Below are 22921 nucleotides of genomic sequence, written 5' to 3'. Positions count from 1 at the left end.
CATAAATCACAATTGAAAATTCTTGAATTTTATTCTCAAATGTTAGCCCTATAGGTTTAAATGAATAAAACCAAATTTGTAGCGGCACCATGCAGTAAGGTGATGAGAATCAGTTTATTTTTTTTTTAGAATCACTGCAGCAACCAAGAAAGGACAATCACTTATGCGTAAAGTCGTGCTTATCTTGCAAACATTTTTCTTTGTTTTGTTCATTTGTTTGTTTGAAATGTGAATGTTTTATGAAACGGCCCCCAGCTCCAGTTCATGGTCTCGACAAGGGCGACAAAGGGGTCTCACGTTGTTGGGCACCGGCACCCCGTGTAGATGTACGGACAGACCCTTTCCCATAGAGATGTATATTAGCACTCGCGACGAACGTGCGCGCGTGCGCGTCGTTCAATCCCATAGCAACGCAACGCAAGAAGCCGGCTCGACAAAATTTCCAAATTAGGAAATAAGAATGGCTACAACTCGAATAACTACTCAGTTACCGCCAAACATAGACGTTACAAAGGCACCTTTAGCTTATGGGGATAGAGCTCTTCCAAAGTTGGTAAGATTCTTCCTGAACAACACCGGGTAGATCGAAAAGTTCTGATTGAAAATCAAGTCTTCAAAATTATGCTAACACGAGAACGAACGCATGGGACTGAAGTGAAGTAAAATTATCTGATCTGACCAAATTTTGTGCACAACGAATTATCTCAATATCTGATCAATATCTTTAAAGGTCAAGTCCACCCCAGAAAATTGTTGATTTGTATCGTTAGAGAAAAATAAAACAAATATGCTGCAAATTTCATCGAAATCGGATGTAAATTAAGACAGGATGGGGGGTCGAGTGTCCGGACACTTTAATTTTTTGAAGCTTTCTTTTTTGTCTGTGGATTACACTAAAAATATGAATTCATTACTTGTAATCATTTTCTATTTTGTTCTTTATAATATTTCCTAACATTTTGTACTAAAAATTGATGAAACTTCGCTTGTAAATTTTTCCAAATGACATTCTAAAATTGATCGTCCGGACACACAACCCGTCCGGATACACAACAACTGGGTAGGCCTATATGACATTTTCAAGTTTTGCTTAGTTATACTTATAGTTGTCGTGTGTGCGGACAGGTTGTGTGTCCGGACGATCAATTAGAGAGTCATTTGGAAAAAATTTACAAGCAAAGTTTCATCAATTTTTAGTACAAAATCTAAGGAATTATTATCGAGAACAAAATAGATGATGACAACTATTGAATTCATATTTTTAGTGTAATCCAAAAAACAAAAAAAAGAAGGCTTCAAAAATATAAAGTGTCTGGACACCCGACCCCCCATCCTACTACCGGTACTCTGAAGTTATTTTTCACAAAACAGTTAGGGCCTACTGAGTTAGGCCTAGAGTCTAGGCCTACTTTATGGTAATAAATGAACAACTCAGTGATATGCAAATGAGAGAGTTGATGATGTCCATCACTCACTATTTCTTTTGTTTTTTTATTGTTTGAATAGTACAAACTACAATATTTCAATTTCTACAAATTTGACAATAAGGACCAACTTAACTTAACAATAAACTGTTAAAATAATGGTAATTCCACATGTTCAGGGAGAAATAAAACTTTGCTTCACTTGACTCAACTTGACAACGAGGAGAAAATTAGAAAAGGCCTATTTCATATAATAAAATCAAAGATACTACAATGGGAAGATTGGACACTTCGACGATTTTTTGAAACGCTCGATAAATGCTTGTTTGGGGAAGGGCATCCAACAGCGTTGAGTAAGTGAACCTTCGCACATCGGCACGCTACTGTATAAAACATATGGGGAAAATGAGAGAGGGGAGTTTGGAGAGGGCTCAAGGGTGGCACAAGGGAATAATTCCACATTTTATTACCAAGAAACCTCTGAAATATATTCATCTCAAATTTAAGGGGGAAAAAATTGAATGAAAAAATTTTAAAATGTAAGAATCATCTATTCCTTCACCCCTTCACCATTTCTCTCATATGTTTTGTACACAACCATCTCGCGATACGCAAAGGTAAAAAAAGGTTGTTACTTACTCAACGCTGTAAGGCGCTCTTCCGGAGTGTTTCATTACGCGGTCTATGTTCTGTCCGATCTTCCCCTTGTAGTATCTTTGATAAAATACAAAAGAAATAGTGAGTGGGTGACGTCATCAGTCTGCCAATTTGCATACCAACCAGGATGTGCATATAACTGATTGGTGAAATTAAGCGAAATTTTAAAATGTCAAAACTTTCTTATTTTACATCCGATTTTTATGAAATTTTCAGTGTTTTGCTGTTGGATTTTTCTCCTTTTTTTTCAAATCAACTTTTTGTTGGGGTGGACTTGTCCTTTAAATTACTCAGTATGGTAATATTCTTAAGTTAGATCTATAATTGTGTGAAAATGTTTTTTTCATTAGGCTGCCTTGGGCCTTGGCAAAAAAGAATTGCCTTTTTCATTTTTTTTTTCGTTTTGAGAAAATCCAAATTAAGTTTTCAAGTTTGAATAAACCCCATGACTCTGAGTTGATCTAACTGAGATCATTGTAGAGAGACCTTTGCTATTTTAAGCATTTCTTTTAACTTTTATTTTTGCATTTCCTTTATAATTTGACATGAATCATCTAACGTTAAACCTCTAATTATCAGATAACCGAAAATGGCAAAAGCCAACTTTCGTAAATTTAGACATCCTTCCATCAAATAAGAACCCGTCAAATTTGTGAAAAATTTACCCACATTTTTATCTCATTTTTTGTGTAGAGAACGGTCAATGGCCCCTACAAAAAATTGTTGTTTATTTGGTTTCTATCTTTAAAGATAGGACTTTTCTTTGACAAGTTTACTTTATTTTACTTGATGTAGAGACATAAAGCTTGTATCTTATTTGCCCCTCGTCACGTTGGATAGTCTCTGGTAGGGTAAAAACTTTAGTGGATGGATTTCCAGTGCCTAAGGTATTCTCTTTAAGTCTTTCAGATGATATCACATTGTGTTAGAGGAAATAAAACCAGGATAAACTATCAAACTTCTTGAAAAAAAAAGGTGATTTTAGATTTCCATTGAAAATGATTGGGAAAGCCATGAAATTTTCATAAGAAATAATAAGAATATAATTATTTTCCCAATATTTTTTTTCTGAGTAAAATTTTGTGCAGGTTTGTTAAAAAAGAAGACCAAAATTTACTGTTAAATAATACCAAATATTCAATTAAAAACGATAGGGGTCAACTTGTATTTGCAATGGAACAGAAACAAAAAGATGACCATTTCATGGTCATCATTCAGCACTTTATTTGAAAAATAAAAAGGAAAATCTATATTTTATTGGTAGAAATAAAATCTGAAAATAGAAATACCCTGAATTTTTTTCCCCAATTGATTGTAGGCCCGGTAGCCACTATGCAACACTATATCAACATAGCTCTATTTCTTGAATGGTTGAATGCCAAACAGGGAAGCAGCCACTCCTATCTTTTAATGTCTTTTGGTATGACATAGCTAGGGCTTGAACTCCCGACCTCCCGGTCCCGGTTGTGATATGGATGCTCTACCAACTGGGCAACACACCGATGCTGACAATTATGACTGGAGAAATATCAAAAGTACAAAAGAAATCAGACAAGTAGGGTCTAGTCAATAGACTAAGTTAGATGGGGACTTATTATTTTTTTCAAAATCAAATCAATGTCAGTGACTATGTTTGAAAATTGAGATAAAATTTTCTGGCAAAGGGTTGTTGGCCTGTCTAACCCAGATTCGGGGACCTTAGCCTCAGCGACCTGGACTTGATCGGGTCAAGAATGTCGGGATAAATGTTGTAGATCCTAGCAGAGTTGGAAAAATGATTGAAGAGAAACAGAGTGGTACAAGTTTAAAAGCAATCGGACAAGGAATGAGATAATTAAAAATGTTCCACAAATGAAATTACTTGGATCTAAGTCTTGGCCCTACTCTCTATATTTTGAGTTGGCAAATTGATGGGTAGATTGTGTCAAGTGGCAAGGATGAGGACAATTAAAAATATTTTGAAGAGTATTTGCTTTGAAATATAATTAATCCAGATGAAAATACATTAAATCTACATGTTTGTGAGATTGAAATGGTGATCTACTCCATTATGATGCACATTGAACCCTACCAAACCATTAATTACATATTTTAAGCCATGACTACTTCATTTTTTTTTTCAGAATCGTGAGCTGAAGGACCCAGAACTTATTACAAGGCAGAGGGCGCTAAGGACATTATGTGACTGTCTTCATGATCCAGAAAATATCGCAGAAGCTCTCAAAGTTGGTAAGTAAACAGTGAATCATAATTTGACAATTAGCCTGTTAGGGCAGTCTTTTTTTTTCTTTCTATGATGTATCAAGTAATGTTCCTAGTACATGGAAGGTGGGAGCCAGAAATCTTGTACAATATATTTGATTTTGTTATTTTCATTCCAAAGAATATTTGGATATTATGGTTCCTAGTTTAGACAAATATAGATGTATTTACAAATAAACAAATCAAGTAGTTCTTGTTATTCAAATGGAATGTACATGTATTATAGGATCTTGTGATTCACATTTGAATAATTGAAATGTTAAAATTCAAGCATTATGTGTTTTAATTTCAGGTGTAGCTGAGAGTTTGAAAGCACTTTTGAGTGATCAGGATGGAACAGTTAGGCATAAGACAACAGAGGCATTGTACATCATTTCAGGTGATTATTCCCCAGAAAAAATATACAGACACTAGTTGTGTGAAATACAATAATAATAAACCTGATAGAACATTAAATTCAGACCCTTAATTATACCATATTACTCTACTGTGAAAACATTAAGAATAAGATGTTTTTTTTTTCATTTACACTTTATTTTATCATAATTATGTAACCGAGTGATGAAGTAGTATGTTAAACATTTGTTCATCAGTATTTGAATAATGGTTTTGAAATTACTATATTCGTGTAGCCATATTAAAACTTCTTTAATTTCTTTGATAGATAGACTGTAGAGTTCTTTGATTGATATATCTATGTGTGATAAATGAACGATGCATTGTGAAGTAATTGCCTAACATACATTTTATCATGGTATTTTCATAATTGACATTTTGATTATGGACATGATATCCTTTTGGGAAAGAAAGAAAAAGGAACTTCAGCATTCTGTACTCAAAATTTACTTTTTCACTATATAGACGACTGAAAGTATATTTTTCTCAGATTAAACAAATGCATTATATTGCAGGGATGTGTAAGTTATAATAAGAATAGTTTTTGGCAATTAAAACCCTGTATCTCTAGATTTTAATTGTTTTGAGGACAGATTTAGTCTTTTAATTCATGTATAGAACTCCAGTAAATAACACAAAAAAAGTTGTCACTTATGACATTTCTCTAAAATGAGAGTCTTTTCTGAACTATTTAATTTTTCTTGAAAATTTCGAGATACAACAAAGTTTAATATCTGACTGATGACATTTGAGTTATAAATGATTTGAAGAGAACATGAATGAAATATGTATTTGCATAATGCATATAAAAATTTCTAATGTTCAGAGTGACTAGCTGTCATAAATATTACATACTCCCCTCTCTCTCCAGGTCACAACATTGGAAGAGATGCCTTCATTGAGTTTAGTATTATATTCCCGCTCTCTAAGTTATTTGATGATGAGCTTGATATTGTGAGAAGGAATGCTCACATGGCAATGGAGATGCTGACAGAGTTCTATCCTGGAGCAGAGGGCGTGGTAGAAACTCATCTTATTCCAATCCTGGTGGACAAACTCAAGATTGAAGTAGATGAAATCAAGGTAAGGTTTTTAAAAATAGAATTATTGCAGATTATGAGGGGGGTTCACATCCTTTGTTGATTTACCCCTCTTAATAAAACTAACTAATTGCTTTTCAGTATCAATCATTAGTTATATGGAGCTGATAAATGATTAAAAACAATATGATCACTTTTGATAGATTGGAAATTAAAGGGAAACTATTTTTCAGAGATAACTCATCGAAAATATTAAGCTTGTAAGTGATTTTAGAAGTATGTTTTTATTTTGTATTATTGGAGTTAATTGAAATGGTAAGTTGGTAAAATATTTTGTCAGTGCTTTATTCTGATTTTCTAATTACCTAGTGGAAACATGTTGCCATTATGTCCACAAGTATTTACCCCCCCCCCCTTAAAAATTTGTATAAATTTCAAGTCTTTCATGTAGTTTGTTGTTATATAAACTATGAGTGAATACTCTTCTTTTTTTTTCTTTAATCTGTTATAAGAACAAATAGTATTCCGCAGGCAAGTCTACACATCAATTTTAACCTTTTTTTCTTCAAATATGTTCAGGAGTATATATTGGACACACTACACTTTTGTATGAGATTAGATCAGGTTCAGGCTCTGATTGCTGGAGCTATGGAGGTCTTCACAGAACTTCTCCTTCATAACTCACCTATCATCAGAGCAAAGGCTGCAAGGGATGTCATGGACTTAAGGTATACTCAGTTGATACACAATGTCTATAAAAGTTCATTTGATGTGTTCAAAACCGTGTTTTATTGTGTTTTGTTATGAAAAAGAACATGCTCTACTCTGTTGCCTGCAAATCTTGCAGTGTAATCAGTTTAGAAATTAATGTTTATAATAATTTAGAAATTTTCAACTGATCTTTTTTGTCACCAAAAAATTGCATTTTCCCTATTTATCTACTGGTATTTAATATTTATTTATTTAATTAATTAATTTATTTATTTATATATTTATTTATTCATCCATCCATTTGTTTGTTTGTTTTTTATTTATCTGTCTGTCTATCAATTAATTTCAGAAGTTCACTTCTGTATTTATTCATGTAGACTTATGATTTATTCATATACTTATTTGTATATTTGTTCATATATTTATCTATTTGTATTTTATTTGTTTAATGAATTCATTTATTTCCTTGGAAGTTGCAAAGGCTAAGCTTTGTTTTTGAAAATAAATGAAATTGATTGAACTATATTTCAATGATACTTTTTGAATGTCAGTAATTTTCAGTGTTGCTACATTGTATAATGTTTAGGGATGTGATTACAAAGAATTACAAATAAAAAAATGAGCTACTTTTTATTGAAACACATGATAGTTTTGTTTATTGTCACCCATTATAATGATCTCTTGAAGGTGTGAATCTTTAATTTTTCACACAGATCATTCAACTTCAACAATGTTTATCATAATGGAAATTGGTTTCTTTCAGTGTTCCTCTTGATGGTAAAAGGAAAGCATGCGAGTGTAATAGCTTGCCATCTCTTGTCACTCTTCTCTCTGATGATGAACCTGATGTCAGAGCCAAGGCTGCTGGTGCCATCATGACGTAAGTTGAACCAATATTTCAGGGCCCTGGGAACTATTTTTAAATACGGGAATGCTGGTGTTCTGGTTCAGGGAATTGTTAGCCAAAAATTATCATTAAAAAAGAAAAAGGTAATTGCTCCCCAATCTCTGCCATTTTGGGAGCAACTCCTTCCTTTTTTTTGGCTTGTTAACCTTATTTTAAGGGGATGCTGCTTTAGGTGCTGCCTATATAGATGGTAAATAACATTATGCAGCACTCCCTGAAAAATAAGCACCCCTACTTCCCAGAGTCATGCAATATTTTCTTTTGTTTCTGTGATATTAGATAAGCAGGGGGCCGTTTCATAAAGCTGTTCGTAAGTTAAGAGCGACTTTAAGAACGACTGGTGGTCCTTTCTTACGCGCTCAACCATCGCCAATGAATATATCATATACCACAAGAAAGGATCACCAGTCCTTCTTAAAGTCGCTCTTAAATTACGAACAGCTTTATGAAACACCCACCAGGATTGCAAGTTATTGATTGTCATAAAGATAACTGTATATTGTTCATATCATCAAAGAGAAAAGTGAAACCCCAGTGAAGTGGTGCTCCCACAAACCCCAAATCAGTTTATATTGGGAGGAGAGTCTAGAGGGTCACATTGATACAGTTTGCTCAAAGCACAGGTGATGTCGAACAAATTTTAATAGTAAAGATAATGGTTTTGATAATAATTTGCTGTACTTGTATAATGTTTCTTTTTTACTGTAAGAAAGGGTTAGTAGGTTGCTTGAGCAGTATTTTGTGATGAATGGTTTACAATCAACACATTTTAATGAGATGTTCACAAAAAAAATCACTCTGTTGTATATCACATGCTATATCATCCCGTTCTTTTAATTCTTAATTCTTACACTGAAAACTTTGCTTAAAATCTCTTTTTTGACAAAGTTTGATTTCTCCTTGACAGAATCACAATCACTACCCAAGGCAAGTATACCGCTATCAAGGCTGGAGCCATACCTGAGCTTGTGAAACTAGTGGATGATGAGAGTAGTGAAGTACGGCTCAATGCCATCACTGCCATTACTACTCTATCAGAAGCACCAGAGGGACGCAAAGAACTGCTTGAGGACGTCGACAGGGTGAGTTATCTATACCAGCAGTTTGTCTTTGACACAAAATATACATGGTCTACGTGCACTAATACACATAGACCCAAATTTTAAAAAAGTTTTGAACTCAATGGGAGTACAAAAAGTACAAAACCATAGACTAACAGTATGCAGATTCTTTATATAATTGCGCTTCATTCAGGCATGGATTTACCACCCTTTGGTGAAAGGGACCTTTCTTGGTGAATGTGCTGAAAGAAGTGCAATTATGTACACAAAATCTGCATAGTCCATAGTTTTGTACCTTTCCAAGTTATTTAACCTCTCTTGTGAATGTCAGCTATTTAGTTCATATATTGATACTATACATTTGTTGGCTATTAAAAACGAAGTTGTGATAACATATTTTGTGTAGTTTCATCAAGTCTGCAGAGTGTAATGGGGGTGTGTGTGTGTGGGTTTGGGTGCTTCTGTGTGTTTGTGTGTTTCTGATGAGGTTTGGGACTTTTAAAGGTTTATTTCTTGTATATTTTGCATATTATGTATTTTATAATTTGTATGTAATTTGATTAACAGGGCCCAATTGCAAACCAGCTTTTTATCTTTGTTAATGTTTTTTATCGTGTATAGCTGAATTGGTCACCCTGTATAAAGATGTGAAATAAATAAATAAATAAATAAAAAAAATATTCTGACATATAAAAACATTTGATAAATATTTTGATGTAATGTAACTGTACTGAACTGAAACATTTCAGTGCTGATATAATAATTAGATATCCCTCAGAAATTGTAGCATGCTTTGCATTCACAGAGATTTTTGTGTCTTGTGACATAAATTGTTAATATTTTGGGAAGGAATTAGCTTAAGAAGCATTTTACTGAAGATCACAATAAGTTGTTTGCCCCTATTTCAAATCATATATTTCGTGTAAGACTGTTAAATCTTTTCTGTATTTCTCTGAAATCTTTCTGATTCATTTCTGGTATTTCAGTTGATAATCTATTGTTATATATGTAGTAATCAGGTATTTTACTTGTCATTACATGAATTAATAGTCTTTCTTTTATTGTTCTTAATGCTAGATCAAAAAGAGAACAGAGGATGAGTCTGCAGCGGTAGTGAAAGCTGCAGAGATAGCTGTCAGAGTTATTACATGGAAACCATGAAGACCCCCATCAAAGAAATGATATTGAATTCATACTTCTTAATTTTGTTGGGTTAAAAATTTACTCATAACATTGAAAGTATATTGTTTTTCATATATTGGGAAGTATATGAAGAAGAATGTGTGTTTTTAAGGAAATATTTGAGAAACTTTTATTATTTTTCTTCTACATGGCACTCATATTCGAAGAACAGATTAACATCCTACGAGGATTGCTCTCAAATTGATTTTAAGCTTCATCATATTAGACTGCAATATTTTAATGATGAATTCATGGAATATGGGTTTATTAGGGAGCGAATACACCACTTGTTTCATTTTTCATTCCAAAGTGTTCTTTGCTTTAAACAACATATATTTTTGTGATATATTTGTATTTATGCATATATTTTTAATGCAACATAATGTAAATTATTTGTAAATAGTATGTGTATATGATGTAAAGATAAAGTTATAGAAATACCTTTAAGTTTCATTTCATGTCATGTTTATCCAAAGACAGAACTCATGAAAGTCAGAATATCGTAGCAACAATAATTAAAATATTCAATCCAGTAATCTGTACAATTCAAATCAACACATTGCTTGGATTTAGAATTTTCCTTTTTTAGAAATATGAATTCAATTAAATTAAATCACCAAAGTACCCTTTTTAGAACCATGTATGACTTTTGATTCATGAATCATTATTGTCATGATTATAATTGTCTTGCTTCAATGAGCTATTTGAAGAGATTATCAATTCATCTTGGATGGTCTTGTTGAAATACAATAAATCAACATGAGAATACACTGTATATGAATTTATGATATGCTGTACAAGCGTATACTTTTGTTACAAAAAAAGTGTCACTTTTATATAATGTTGTTTTTTCTCCCATAATGAATCATTATTTCCCCCCTTTTTTTGGGGGGGGGGGAGGCTCCACTTTGTTAGCCTATATAATGCAGAAAAACATAGCAACATAGAGAGTGATAATATTTGTACAAATAGAATAATTCTGCAATAGTTGTACTGCCAAACTTTCTTTAGCAAAAGGAAGCAAGTGACACCACAGTCAAATTTGAGTTGTTGTTTCTGAAACACCCTGTGTATGTTGCATGTTCAGGCAAAATTTTGGGAAGAAATGATCGTTCTATGGAAAGATATTAAAAAACATATGCTGCTGTTAAATTGCATTGATGCCTATGTAAATGACGAACACACATTGCTCATTTACAACAAATGATACTTTTGTAACTTCCTCTTGCCAAAGTATGGCAGTGTAGCCAGGGGCCCCAGAGCGACCAAAAAGATCCTGCTTCTGCAACATGGTTTGTTGTTTATATCCCATGTATACCAAATGCTTGTAGCAAGTTTGAATGAGCATTTATTCAATCATAGTGGTCATGGATGTTATAATGGATGATCCAATTAACTGACATAGAGTACATGTATGTTTGTGTATAAGAAAAGGAGAGGGAGGGATAGATTGAGCGAGAGGGGGGGGGGGGAGTATTGTGTGTGTGAGGGAGAGAGTGAGAGTATAGAGTATATGGGATCAAGGGGAGGGGGGGGAGGAGTTTGTGTGTAAGAGGGAGAGTGAGAGTATAGGGGAGGAATTTGTGTGTGAGAGAGAGGGGAGGGGGGGGGGGAGTTTGTGTGTGAGAGGGAGAGATAGAGTGAGAGTATAGGGGAGGGGGAAGGAGTTTTGTGTGTGAGAGGGAGAGATAGAGTGAGAGTATAGGGGAGGGGGAAGGAGTTTGTGTGTGAGAGTATAGGGGGTGGGTTTGTGTGTGAGAGAGGGAGTGAGAGTATAGGGAGGGGGAGAAGTTTGTGTGTGAGAGTATAGGGGGGGGGGGTGTTTGTGTGTGAGAGGGAGAGAGAGGGTGAGAGTATAGGGGAGGGGGAGGAGTTTGTGTGTGTGAGAGAGGAGGGAGACAGGTCTACTCCCATGGAAACCTCAATTAGATGCTAATACTTAATCATGATATTTCACTATAACATTTTGGGTTTTTTTTTTTAATGGAACTGGACCCAAGGGGAGTTTCCAAGAACATATATTTTGCAAGTGTGATGTATGCCACGATATTAAATTAGAAAATGATAATGCAAAAATGCACTGATTGGAACAAGAGAGAATGGAGCACTCAGTAGTATTTTTTTCTGCCCCTGCCTCCCCTATGATTACAGGTGTCTGTTTACTCCCAGTGCTTCAACGCTACTGTTCGCTCCATAATCACTTTTATGGATTTTTTTTTTCACACAAAGTGACTGCAAGGAAGGCTCTCAATTATTTAAAACTTAATTTAAAAAAAGAGACATAAATGCAGCGGAAGAACAGGGGCGGATCCAGCCTTCGCCAATAAGGGGGGGGGCCATATTTTCCCTGATTGGCCGCTCGCAGTTGATTTTTGTTTGCTTCTTGAAGGGGTAGTCCTAATAGTCACATAACTATATGATAATCTCATAAAACTTATCAAAATAGTGCGAGGGCGAAGCGCGCGAGCTATTTTTAAAAATAAATTTCATGTATTTTGTCCTAAAATTTAAACATTCTGGGCACTAAGTGTTTGTGATCCTATACGAGATGTGTATCCAACTAAATAATTACTGCGAGCGCGAGCAGAAATTTTTAGTATAGGCCTACGTTTCATCTGATCATGGAAAAGGGATCTGTTAACGGCTGCTTGCAGTAAGCCATGGAAACGTTACACTTATTTCAGCAATCAAGCTAATTCGAACGGGAATCGAGAGCTGAAAATTTTGACATTTCTACCTGATGAATGGAAATTCTAAGCACTTTTTGTAGGGCGTAAAATGGTGAAGTGTATAACCATAGAGCTATTAACAGATCTGATAGCTCTATGGTATAACTAAACAATTGATGCAATTGCGAAGCACGAACTGAAAAATTCGAGATTTACACTTAAAAATGTGACACTATATTCATGTTTTGTAAATCATGAAAAGGATTTGTAACTGGAAATTTTCCTTCATTAATAATTCGAGCACAAAGTGCTAAAAGAAAATTGTTGATATTATGATCTGAAAATGGATAATGATTTAAATAGAGCCGGGGTAATAATATTAGCAGGGCCCGCTGCGATGGGAGAACAGTTTTCAGAACTGAAGTGGCTTCCCTAGGTAAATATACCTATATTATTAGTAGTAGTATTATTATATAGATAACACGTTGCGCATCTGAATAAACATTTGGGCGTGTTTCAAATTTCAACCTCGAATCTTGGCATTCTAAATACCCTTTTTTGTCATAAAATCAATAAAGCGAGAGCGAAGCGCGAGCTTGAAATTTTTGATATTCCGATCTGAAAAAGGCAAATTTAACCTCTATATTTGAAGCACTTTGTAGGAAAATTATGAGGTGGATATGGATCACATTTAAAAAGAGTTTCATAATTATTACTTTTAGTTTTGTCATCGGACCGGGAGATTGGGGGACTTTTTAAGAACATTATGTCATAAGAAAATGATGACTATCTTCCTATTTCTCTTCCTTAGCGCAAGATTAAACTTGTCGATATTCCATTCAGAAAGAAGGACAATTCGATTATTAAATTAATATCCCATTTATTAATCTAATAAGCCTATAATGAGAGCGTGAAATCTGTTAATATTATGGCCTGAAAACTGGACATTTAAAGCACTTTTGTTATTATGAATACTGCATGAGTTCATATATTTTCAACAATGAATATGCGAACGCATTTTGCGAGCCGATTTTTTTTACAAGATGTTATGAAATGGGGATTTTAAGTAGTTTGTTATAGAATTAATATTGAGATATACATAACTTACTTTAAAAAAAGTTTACACCTAGTTACCAATTAATGCATAGCATTTCCATTTATTTGAAAGCAGAATAAAAGAGCATTGTTGTTGTTGTAGATTAAATGCCTTAAAGGGGAATCCAACCCAAATAAAAACTTGTTTTTGTAAGGAAAAGAAAAATCAGACAATTTCATAGGTGAAAGTTTGAACAATATTGGACAAACAACAAGAAAGTTATGAATTTTTAAAAGTTGTAAATATTGGTAATCACTATACCTATGAAGACTTCATATTGGCCGCATATAGGATGTCATAGTGATGTAAGGCAAGGACTACTCTTCCATGTACTCTAATACATATTATGGCTAAAATGTCATTTTTCCCAAAAGTTTTATTTCAAATTATATTTTTCTTTCATGAGGACATAAAACAATATATTACCTGTGTTATATTAAGATCACTGCCCCAGGGGAATGGGTACATAGGAGAAAACCAAAAATCCCTAATAATAAAGTACATGGCCTATGAGAAAGTTGTCCTTGCCCCTTGTCATAATTTACTTACTCAGTTGCCAATTTGAAATCTACATAGTATTAGTGATCTCAATTTTAAAGCAGCTATAACTTTCTTATTGCTTGTTCGATTTCTTTCAAACTTTCACCATTCTGTTTAATCTATTTTTCTCCTGGCCAACACAACATTTCATGACCATGACTGGATTCCCCTTTAATTGCTCATAGCTGCCGCGGCCGGGGATCAAACCCCGGACTGTTTCATGTATAGTCAGGCGTTTTAGACCACTACGGCACCTCACTAATCAAAATGCGAGCGCGCAGCGCCAGCTGTTACGTTTTGACAATCTTGCCTGATTTTGAGAACTTTATGGAATACAGACAAATAATAAATACCTGACAAATCAAATTTTGCGAGCAGAAAATGTTAATATTTATTAATATTAATATATTATAGGAGCGCCTTGAGCAACTATCAAGGTGGATATGTGCGCAATATGATTACCCTATATTATTATTATTATTATGTTTAGACCATAAAACAGAAATGTTTACAGAGCACTTTACAAAAACAATTTGTAAATCAAACAAAATAATGAAAGTTCGATTTCCGAGCTGAAATGTGTTTTGTATATTGACTTCAGTTTTAGCTCCATATTTGAGCGAGATATAAATCACCTAAAAGGCATTGCGAGCGCGAAGCTCGAGCAAATATTGTACAAATTGACATGAAAGATTTTTAAAATCATTTTCGAAGTCTTCCCCTCATCTTATTTTAGTCACTCGTCTAGCGTCTTCCTCCCCTCCTCCTCCAGTTATGTTTTCCCTTCTTTTTTTTCTCCTCTCTTTTCCCTTTTTTTTCTTCCCACTTTTTCCCCCATTTTTTCTCCGCCAATAAAGGGCCAGGCCCCTCAGCCCCCTGGATCCACTTATGGAAGAAGATTAGAAATTACACTCTTAGGCATATTTATTTTGCATTATTATTTCATGGATGTGGGGAACCCCGAAATGAGGGAACCTCCCAAATTCTCTTGTCTTTGTCGACAGATGGCGACAAACAACAAAAGCGAGACAAGCCAGGCATGCAGCCTGTACAGAGTTAAAAAATACCAGTATGGAATGTGTTTTCCCATGATTAAATAAATATATTTTATCAAGCAGTTGCGAACTAAATTTAGTATTGACAAGTAGTTTTTGCCGTTAATGTTTCAGGAGCAAGAGAACGCAGTGAAATTTATTTCTGGAGAGGAATTTTCTTCAAAAATATATAGAGCTTTTTGTCTGGCCTAAAATTATCTACCCAGTCTGCCAGTCACAGTGCCAGCCAGTGGCAGTGCTGTGTTTGGCCGTGAACCCTACCGTACCGGCGGCAGGTGTGTGTGGGTGTGCATATGTATTCGTTCGGTGACGTTGTTTCCAAATAGGGAATCTCATAATGGCGGATACAGCCGCCGAAAAGGCGAAACGTGAGCGAGAAAGGCATGCTTCAGAAACAAGTGGTGAGTGGAAATGATTCTTTAAATTAGTATTGACGAAAGTTTTGTTTTTAAAGCCTTATTGGCACTTACAAACGCAATATTTACTAAGGAAAAGTGGGCATGAACTGTGAACTGAGAGAGCAGGAGGCGATTCCATTTATTTACCGGCATGTGCAATTTCTTTAGTACACATTTCCAATGGGGTGAACACAATTCTGTGATACACAGCAGCTTGACTTGTACATAAGGCACTTCCATGATAAGGCACATGATTTATGAGAGGTATGATGGGGTGTCCAAACTTCGCGCACTTTTCAAAAATATTCATGAGGCTTAATTTTGTCCACAAATTATTAATAATTTATACAAAACCAATTCAAGAAATAGTTACCACATTGACGGCAAGATCGTAAACTATAAAATCCTGGACGAAAATGTAAAGTAGGTCACTGGGTTTCGCCGGTATCGCGATCTCAAAATTCTATTCCGATCGGCGAATGCGGGCTGTGCTGGAAAACCGTTCAGAAAAAGTGTGACCTAACTTCGCGCACCAAAGCTTTTGTGGAGATTTAAACAAAGACTCAAGCTCAAAAAGTGAAATATTTATATCAGATTGATGGCAAAATGCTATGGAATCGGTCAGTACCACATTTAACTCACATTTTTTATGATTTCTGCTTGTAAAATGGTGATATCGCGATGCTTGTTGCTTTCTTCAAAACGGGCGCTAACGGTGACAAATTTGCCGATCTTTTGCCAATATTTTCATGAATACTGGACTAATCCTAAAGAAACTTTCAGCGAAGGGTAATTTTAGGTCGCTTTTCACATTGATGATGTCAGATTTTAAGGATTTTGGCTAGTTTTGGAGATAATGACCGTCCGCGAAGTTTGGACACGTGCGAAGTTTGGACTCACTGCCATAAGTATATCAACATGAACCTTGCCTTGCATTTAAAGTTTAACTTTAACTTAGCCTTTAAGTTTAAGACATTTATCCACCCATCCTATGAACGAGGTCATAATGGGCAGCATTGTGTCCAATTGTGAAAATATCCTGGGGGGGGGCAGAGATGCCAAGTTCAAAGACCAGCTATGCATGAGATTTTCTGTGAATCTGAGTGAGATCACAGACTTTGTGTACAATGTATATGGGGATAGGCTGTGATAGTTGCGTGAGACAGAGATTTGAGGGGATGAACAAGAGTCCAAAATGCTTGAGTCTCACGCATAATGGCTTAATGCATGAGACTTGGACGCTTCCACTTCCATTGCCGAGTGGATACCATGCGTGACCATGGGGTCTCAAAAAGCACCCTAAACGTATTTTCCATATTCTGAAAATGTACCCCTTATTCTTATTAAAGTATTGGTGCTCAAACCCTACCCTTAACAAGTATTGAAAACAAAACGATACTCTTGGCAAGTATTCCCTGAAATGAACCCCTAAACAAGTACAGCGATATATTGTCACGTACGGGTCCGTCGGTCGTCGGTTTTACCTTTACACTCCATTTGGTTTCGTACGGCCCCACCTTCCACAACTCGCGCAAATCGGACTCTATACACGTAGTGTTGGGGCAAAAAGGACATCCTTTATCAAACATTTTAATTTTGTTTTATCATCCCCGAAAATTTGACCCTAAACACGTAACTTTCCTAGCGAAATAGACACCCTTTTTTCATTATTTTGGTGTTTTTGATACCCTTATCACGTTACGTACGTAACGTGCCCTATTGTGAAAAGACATCCTTTTTACGTGTTTTCTTTGGTGGCGCATGGTATCCACTCGTCAATGTAAGTGGCCCCCCGGGGAAAATATACCCTCGCCCAAAATCGCGATTTAATGCCAACTTGAACTAATGTATTAATCAAAACTGCTTTTGGATTGAAAGGCCATCGAAGTCATCGATATCATATAAGAAATGAATAAAAACTCACTGATTTCTCTGTCTCGATTATGTCTTGTCTTGTCATTCCATTAATGCCCACAATCATTATATTGATTATTATGGCATATGAAAGTCAAGATTGACTTGGCCTGAATTTTGCAGGGACCAACAGGTGCAATACCACTAACACGTATTGCGAGGTTAGTATTATTAGTATTGCACCTGGTGCAATACACCAGGTGAACACCCTTTGACGAATAGTAATGTGCATAGGTTGTGACTCTACTTTACACGGGACCAACATTTGCGTCCTTTCTGATGGACGGAGTGTTTTCCAACTGCATTGAAGACAGTGGTGAGGCACGCTAACACACAATGCTACAGCATCAGATTTTTTGTTAGACGCATTTCGGCATGAGTGGAACTTGAACCCCTCACATTGAGATCTACGATCTTATCTGAAACATGCGCTCTAAACAACTGAGCTATGATGCCTCCTGAAAACTCCTATGGTGTTCAACAGTGACAAATCGAAAAAGAAAAAATATCTCATGAAACTATAGAAGATTATCAACCCGTTTGGACCACTAACCTCTTGGGTTTGGACAAAACTTTGCTCGTAATGCATTCTGGTAAGGAAGTCTCAATAGCCTCAATCAAGATAAATTTGCAATTTTGTTTCATGTCGATAATGTATGAAATCAAAAATGAAGAAAAAAGTCAGTTATTTCGAAAAAAAAAGTCAATTTCTGTTATGGGACTCTTGATAAAGAAGCCCTTATTATTTTCTGATTAATGAACCTGACAACAGACATACTTTTTGACAAAGTTGGGCATTTATTTCCAAATTATAAACATAACAGAAGTTCGGAATAAATATAAAAAAAAGATTCAAGGGGGAGGGTGGGGGTATTTTTCTAAGAAAAATAACAAGGTTCCATTGAAGATGATTTGTGTCACGAATAATTTGACAATTAAAAAAGATCCTCGCTTCACATAATATGAAGTTTTTATTTTCAAATTTATATTGATTTCAAATCCAGACACACCGGGTAAATGAACATACAGTATGAAAAATAAATAAAAAAAAAAGAATGAAAATATTTATGATAGTACTCAGACAGATCAAGAGAAGAAGCAACCCCCACCCAAAGCATTATATTTCCTTTCACCATACAACTAGCCAGGTGGCTTGTTGAGAGTAAATATCATTGACTGACGTATGCTTACTCTCAATGAAGCCAGGTATTCCTATCCATACACATGCGTGTATGCCGCCAAAACCTGAAACTTTCACCCCCGAGATTTCTACTTTCCTTCTAAAAGCTCTAGCCCTAAATCATGTACATGTACATGGGATGCAACTTCATTTCCGACGCCATCTGCGCCATCGATTTTATTTTTAAACAAGAATTCATAAAAAAAATGAGAAAAATATCATGACAAGACTGAAGAGACTTGCACGATGTTTACGCCGCCATCTTGTTTCCTATTGTTCTTCGCCAACATTACAGACGCTTGCGTCGCGTAACGTTGGTGAAGAACAATAGGAAACAAGATACTCAAGATTAATTTTATTTTTTCAGAATTTCTGTTTAAAACCCATGATCTGTTGTGATCATTTTTAATTTTTACATTTATTTTTTTTAACATTCATGTTTCCTCTGTGAATAAGTCTTAATTTTTATTTTGTCATCTTGTGTTTCCTATACATTGATTTAATTTTCTATCATTGACAAATCGTCTGTAGATGACATACATGTACATTGCACAAATATTAAAATTATATGCTTTTTCATGATATTGACTGCTGAAACCCCACCACCTACATGTATTGTCCTGCTCAAATTTGACTGCTGTTTGTCACACTTTAGTGTTTCTGTTTATAATTTACATGTATATGGTACATGTACACAGGTCTACATGTAACTCCTGTAGGAACTCAGCAGGACAGGTTTTTGCTGGTAAACACCAAGCTGGTATTATATCCAATTACATGTACATACATGTAGAAAACATTTTACATCTCAGGTAATCAGTCACAGTGGCTGACCTTATACAGATTTTACTCTCTGAACTTTTTATCAAAGTGGATTCGAACTCACAACCTTGCGAAGTTGCAATTATGAGTTAAATGCTCAAACCACAAGACCACACTACCCATTAATGTTAACACATTAATTAAGTCAAGTTCTCTTTTTCTTTTTGTATTCCATCAGATGTTGATATTATACTAAAAGAATCAAATTGATCAAGAACAAATTTGCTTTTTACATGTAAATGGTAATTACATGTACACATTGCACCAACCGAAATTTGTGTCATTTAAATGAATGAAAAAAAATACATGTTTTGTTTCTAAGTTTAGAAAGTTGGCAAGGAATTCAATGTTCCACATGTACATGTCTTGTATCATTGGCATCTTACATACATGTAGTTGGGAACATCTTCAGCTTGGATTTCATGATACATTTGCAAAATACATGTATATTCCAGGTCAAAATGTATTATTTTATGGTGGCAAAAGTTAATCTTAATTTCATAGACTCTCTCGTGATATCATTGTTTGCTACAATAGCTTTGAATTAATTTATTCTCTTATATCTATGTACTTTCAGGTGATCCTCCATCTGTCCTTCTGAAATTGCTTAAAATTTGCTTAGAACTGTCTCAATTTTTTAAAGACAAAAGAGTTAGAACATTCATGTATGCACATGTTCATATGTAGATGTTCGAGTAGATATTTGATCTATCTGATTTTTTGTTTGTTTAGAACAAGGTGTTTAAGATACCGATTTGTCTTATTACATGTAATGCATTAAAACGGAGTAATCTTTGCTGCATCAAATGTATTGAATAGACATGATTACAACAGATCTTGATTCCTGTTTTATATGAAGTTGACCGGTTCATTCCATTTTCACTGTGAGAACACAGTGAAAGTACTTGCAATTATGAAGTGTCACCCCTTCTACAGTATTAAATTGTACTACATGTTGGCAAAGACAACATTCATCTTGTGTGCATAATGTGCACCAATCATTATGCTGTGCATGGAGCTCCTCGAAGAAAGACAAATCTGACATTCCCAAGGCAACAGTATTCTAAGGGCATGTTACCATGGCAATGGGTTGTGGACCTCGCACCTTGTCTGAGAAATTGGAAATGGTTTGACTTTTTCATCCTGATTGATATGAGATGTACATGTTTACTATCAAATCTTTCTATACATGTAGTTTTCACTGGAAATTATGTTTGATACCATGGAGGTACATGTATGAGGTACATGATGTAGAGAGCTTTTTAGAGAAAAATACGAATACAAAATATAATTGTACAGTGTGTCCCCTAAAAAAGGAAACCGTAATTTTGAGTAATTTTTCGCCATCATAATATGAATTTGCTTTACATAAGATATACATGTACTTCAATGAAAAGGAATGCTTCCTTATTTTCATTTGGAGCCAATCTCAAGTTCATAATGCATGCACGATGATGTGAGCACTACCAAAGTTCCATTTGCATGAGCAAATTACAATTTGAAGTACATGTAAGTTCTTCCGGATTTTACTGATATCTATTGAATACAAAGTTCATATTAAAATGGAATATGAATTTTTTCATCTTTCATTTGAGACTGCATGGTCGAGAAAAAGTTGGTCAGATCATTGAAAAACAAGCATTTCTTACCAGACCGCAGACAATGGACTACCGGTGAGTGTGATGTGTGGTTGGCTGAATGATATGTTTGAATTCCTTCTTATTGCAAAAAAAAAATGCTTGAAATGATTAGAAGAGGCAGGAGCAGCGGAATGTTGGGGGGGGGGGTTACCCACTTAAAAAAAAATAGCCTTTAAAGCAAAAAAAATGGCTTTCTCCTCTACACTTGTAAAAAGTGATGTACCCCCTTTTCTGTTTAACCCCTCTCCCTTAAGACATGTTCCATTAAACCCCCATTCCACAGAGAAGAAGACTGCTGAAAGACCTTTGAAAGACCATGAATTCTGGTTGATCTTTCAAAGGTCTCTCAATGAACCTACAATGGTCTTCGAGGTCTTACACGAGTCCTGACCAATCTTTCAGCGGTCTTCGTGGCCTTCATGGGCTCCAAATCTTTTTGAAACTGTTCAAAACAGTCTTACAACAGTCTTACAGGAAAATGGTCTTTCAGCAGTCTTTCAGCGGTCTTTCGATGAACTTTCAAAGGTCTTAATAGTCTTTCAATGATCTTTCGGCAGTCTCTCAAGATTTTTTTTGGAGATCACTAAGACTCATGAGAGATCATTGAAAGTTCATTCAAAGATCATTGAAAGACCAGGCAAAGACCATGGAAAGAATTCTGAAAGATCACTTGTTGCATGAAAGATCTCTGAAAGACCATTGAAAGATCTCTGTAGGACTAGTCTAAGACCAGTAAGACAATAAATATCCATCAGTCTTTCAGAGTTCTTTGAGGGGTCTTTCTGAGCCATTCCACAGAGATGACAAATTTCAGTGATCTTGAAGACTGCTGTAAGACCTCACCAATTTTAAGTCTTTCAGTGGTCTTTCAATGGTCTCGGTTCTGTAAAATGTGTCGTGATGAATGAAACGACCAAGAGAAGTTTGAGATAACAATTATTACCATTGTAACATTGAATTCCCATTCCCATAGACTGAAGAGTATTCACTGTTATTCCATTGTCTGCTGTTTGTTGGGAAAACGGAATGCTTGTTTTTATGATCCGTCAAATAGGTGGAAATCAAGAATGTTCTCATGCAACTGTTTTCTTGACCATGCATCATTCATATAGTGCATAAGGTCTTGTATGGAAGAGAATAAGATGGATATTCAAGTTATGAACTTTATTGTCTTACTCTGAATAGATAGCAGTAAAAGCCAGAAAAACTTCTCTAAAATGTAATTCGCTCATGCAAATGAAAATTTAGTGGCATCACTTTCCGTTCTAACTCAGTCACATGTGCTTTATCAACGTTGATATGGGTCTCAAATTAAAGAAGAGAGGCAAATCTTTCAATTCATGTACATTTAATGAAATTACACTGAATTACTGTTTCCTTTTTCTAGGATGCACTGTACATGTACATGTACATGTAATTTGTATGCATGCTTCCAAAAAGGATATCTAGATTAATTATTCATAATGCATTTCAATTCACTTTTATTAACAAATTTTCTCACTGACAGTCATGAAATTGAATTATGAATAATTCATCTAGATATATTTAATACAAAAATTTATCAAAGAATTCCTTTGAAATTTGCGAAAGCATTACGGTATACACAATCACAAGTATTTTCTTTAAAAACAGCTTTCGAAATGTATGTTAATGATAGCTCCATGCTTAAAGTGTGTATATTTTCATGTACTCACCTTTATTTTACTGTGTAACTCTAAAATATTTTGAAGTCAGTCATTAAAGGCCTTGTCAAATGTATTCTGCCGTATCATTTTTGAGTAATTATTGCTCACACTTCACATTCAAAATCATTGAAGACCTACATGTACAGAATACATGTAGGCTATATTTTAATTGAGTTTGCCTGGCCTCTCAATGCCATCTGACAAAAATTGTTGGTTGGAGGCAGACGATACTGTTAGACATCAGTATGTGATAAGGACTTTAATGTATTTTATTTCCATCTC

The 22921-nt window shown here is 35.0% G+C and overlaps 2 protein-coding genes across 3 annotated transcripts in view; both read left to right on the top strand.

Annotated features, from left to right (window-relative positions):
* The first annotated feature begins 384 nt into the window (after positions 1-384).
* LOC121411269 (radial spoke head 14 homolog) lies at positions 385-10415 on the top strand. The gene is made up of 8 exons (XM_041603894.1): positions 385-553; positions 4205-4310; positions 4636-4722; positions 5611-5822; positions 6359-6507; positions 7254-7370; positions 8305-8479; positions 9536-10415. Exons 1-8 carry the CDS (start codon positions 461-463, stop codon positions 9617-9619), a joined length of 1023 nt encoding a protein of 340 aa, XP_041459828.1. The 5' UTR covers positions 385-460; the 3' UTR covers positions 9620-10415.
* Positions 10416-14955: 4540 nt separating this feature from the next.
* LOC121411268 (phosphatidylinositol 4-phosphate 5-kinase type-1 alpha-like) overlaps positions 14956-22921 on the top strand; it is a 47897-nt gene continuing 39931 nt past the window's right edge. Inside the window, exon 1 of one of the 2 annotated variants that reach the window (XM_041603891.1) lies at positions 14956-15401. In XM_041603891.1, coding sequence (XP_041459825.1) covers positions 15338-15401 — 64 coding nt within the window. In that variant the 5' untranslated portion in view covers positions 14956-15337. The remainder of the gene's footprint in view (positions 15402-22921) is intronic. The other variant, XM_041603892.1, reaches the window with a different exon arrangement.

The sequence above is a fragment of the Lytechinus variegatus genome, chromosome 3, assembly GCF_018143015.1.
Source record: "Lytechinus variegatus isolate NC3 chromosome 3, Lvar_3.0, whole genome shotgun sequence".
Taxonomy (NCBI): Eukaryota; Metazoa; Echinodermata; class Echinoidea; order Temnopleuroida; family Toxopneustidae; genus Lytechinus; species Lytechinus variegatus.
The sequence above is the reverse complement of the archived record's forward strand: the minus strand, read 5'-3'. Positions and strand labels throughout refer to the sequence as shown.

Excerpts from the sequence above, each read along its gene's own strand:
- LOC121411269 (XM_041603894.1), top strand. The coding sequence starts at position 461 with ATGGCTACAACTCGAATAACTACTCAGTTACCGCCAAACATAGACGTT. Across the intron at positions 4,311-4,635 it reads CGCAGAAGCTCTCAAAGTTG|GTGTAGCTGAGAGTTTGAAA; the intron begins GTAAGTAAACAG and ends TTTTAATTTCAG. Across the intron at positions 6,508-7,253 it reads AGGGATGTCATGGACTTAAG|TGTTCCTCTTGATGGTAAAA; the intron begins GTATACTCAGTT and ends GGTTTCTTTCAG.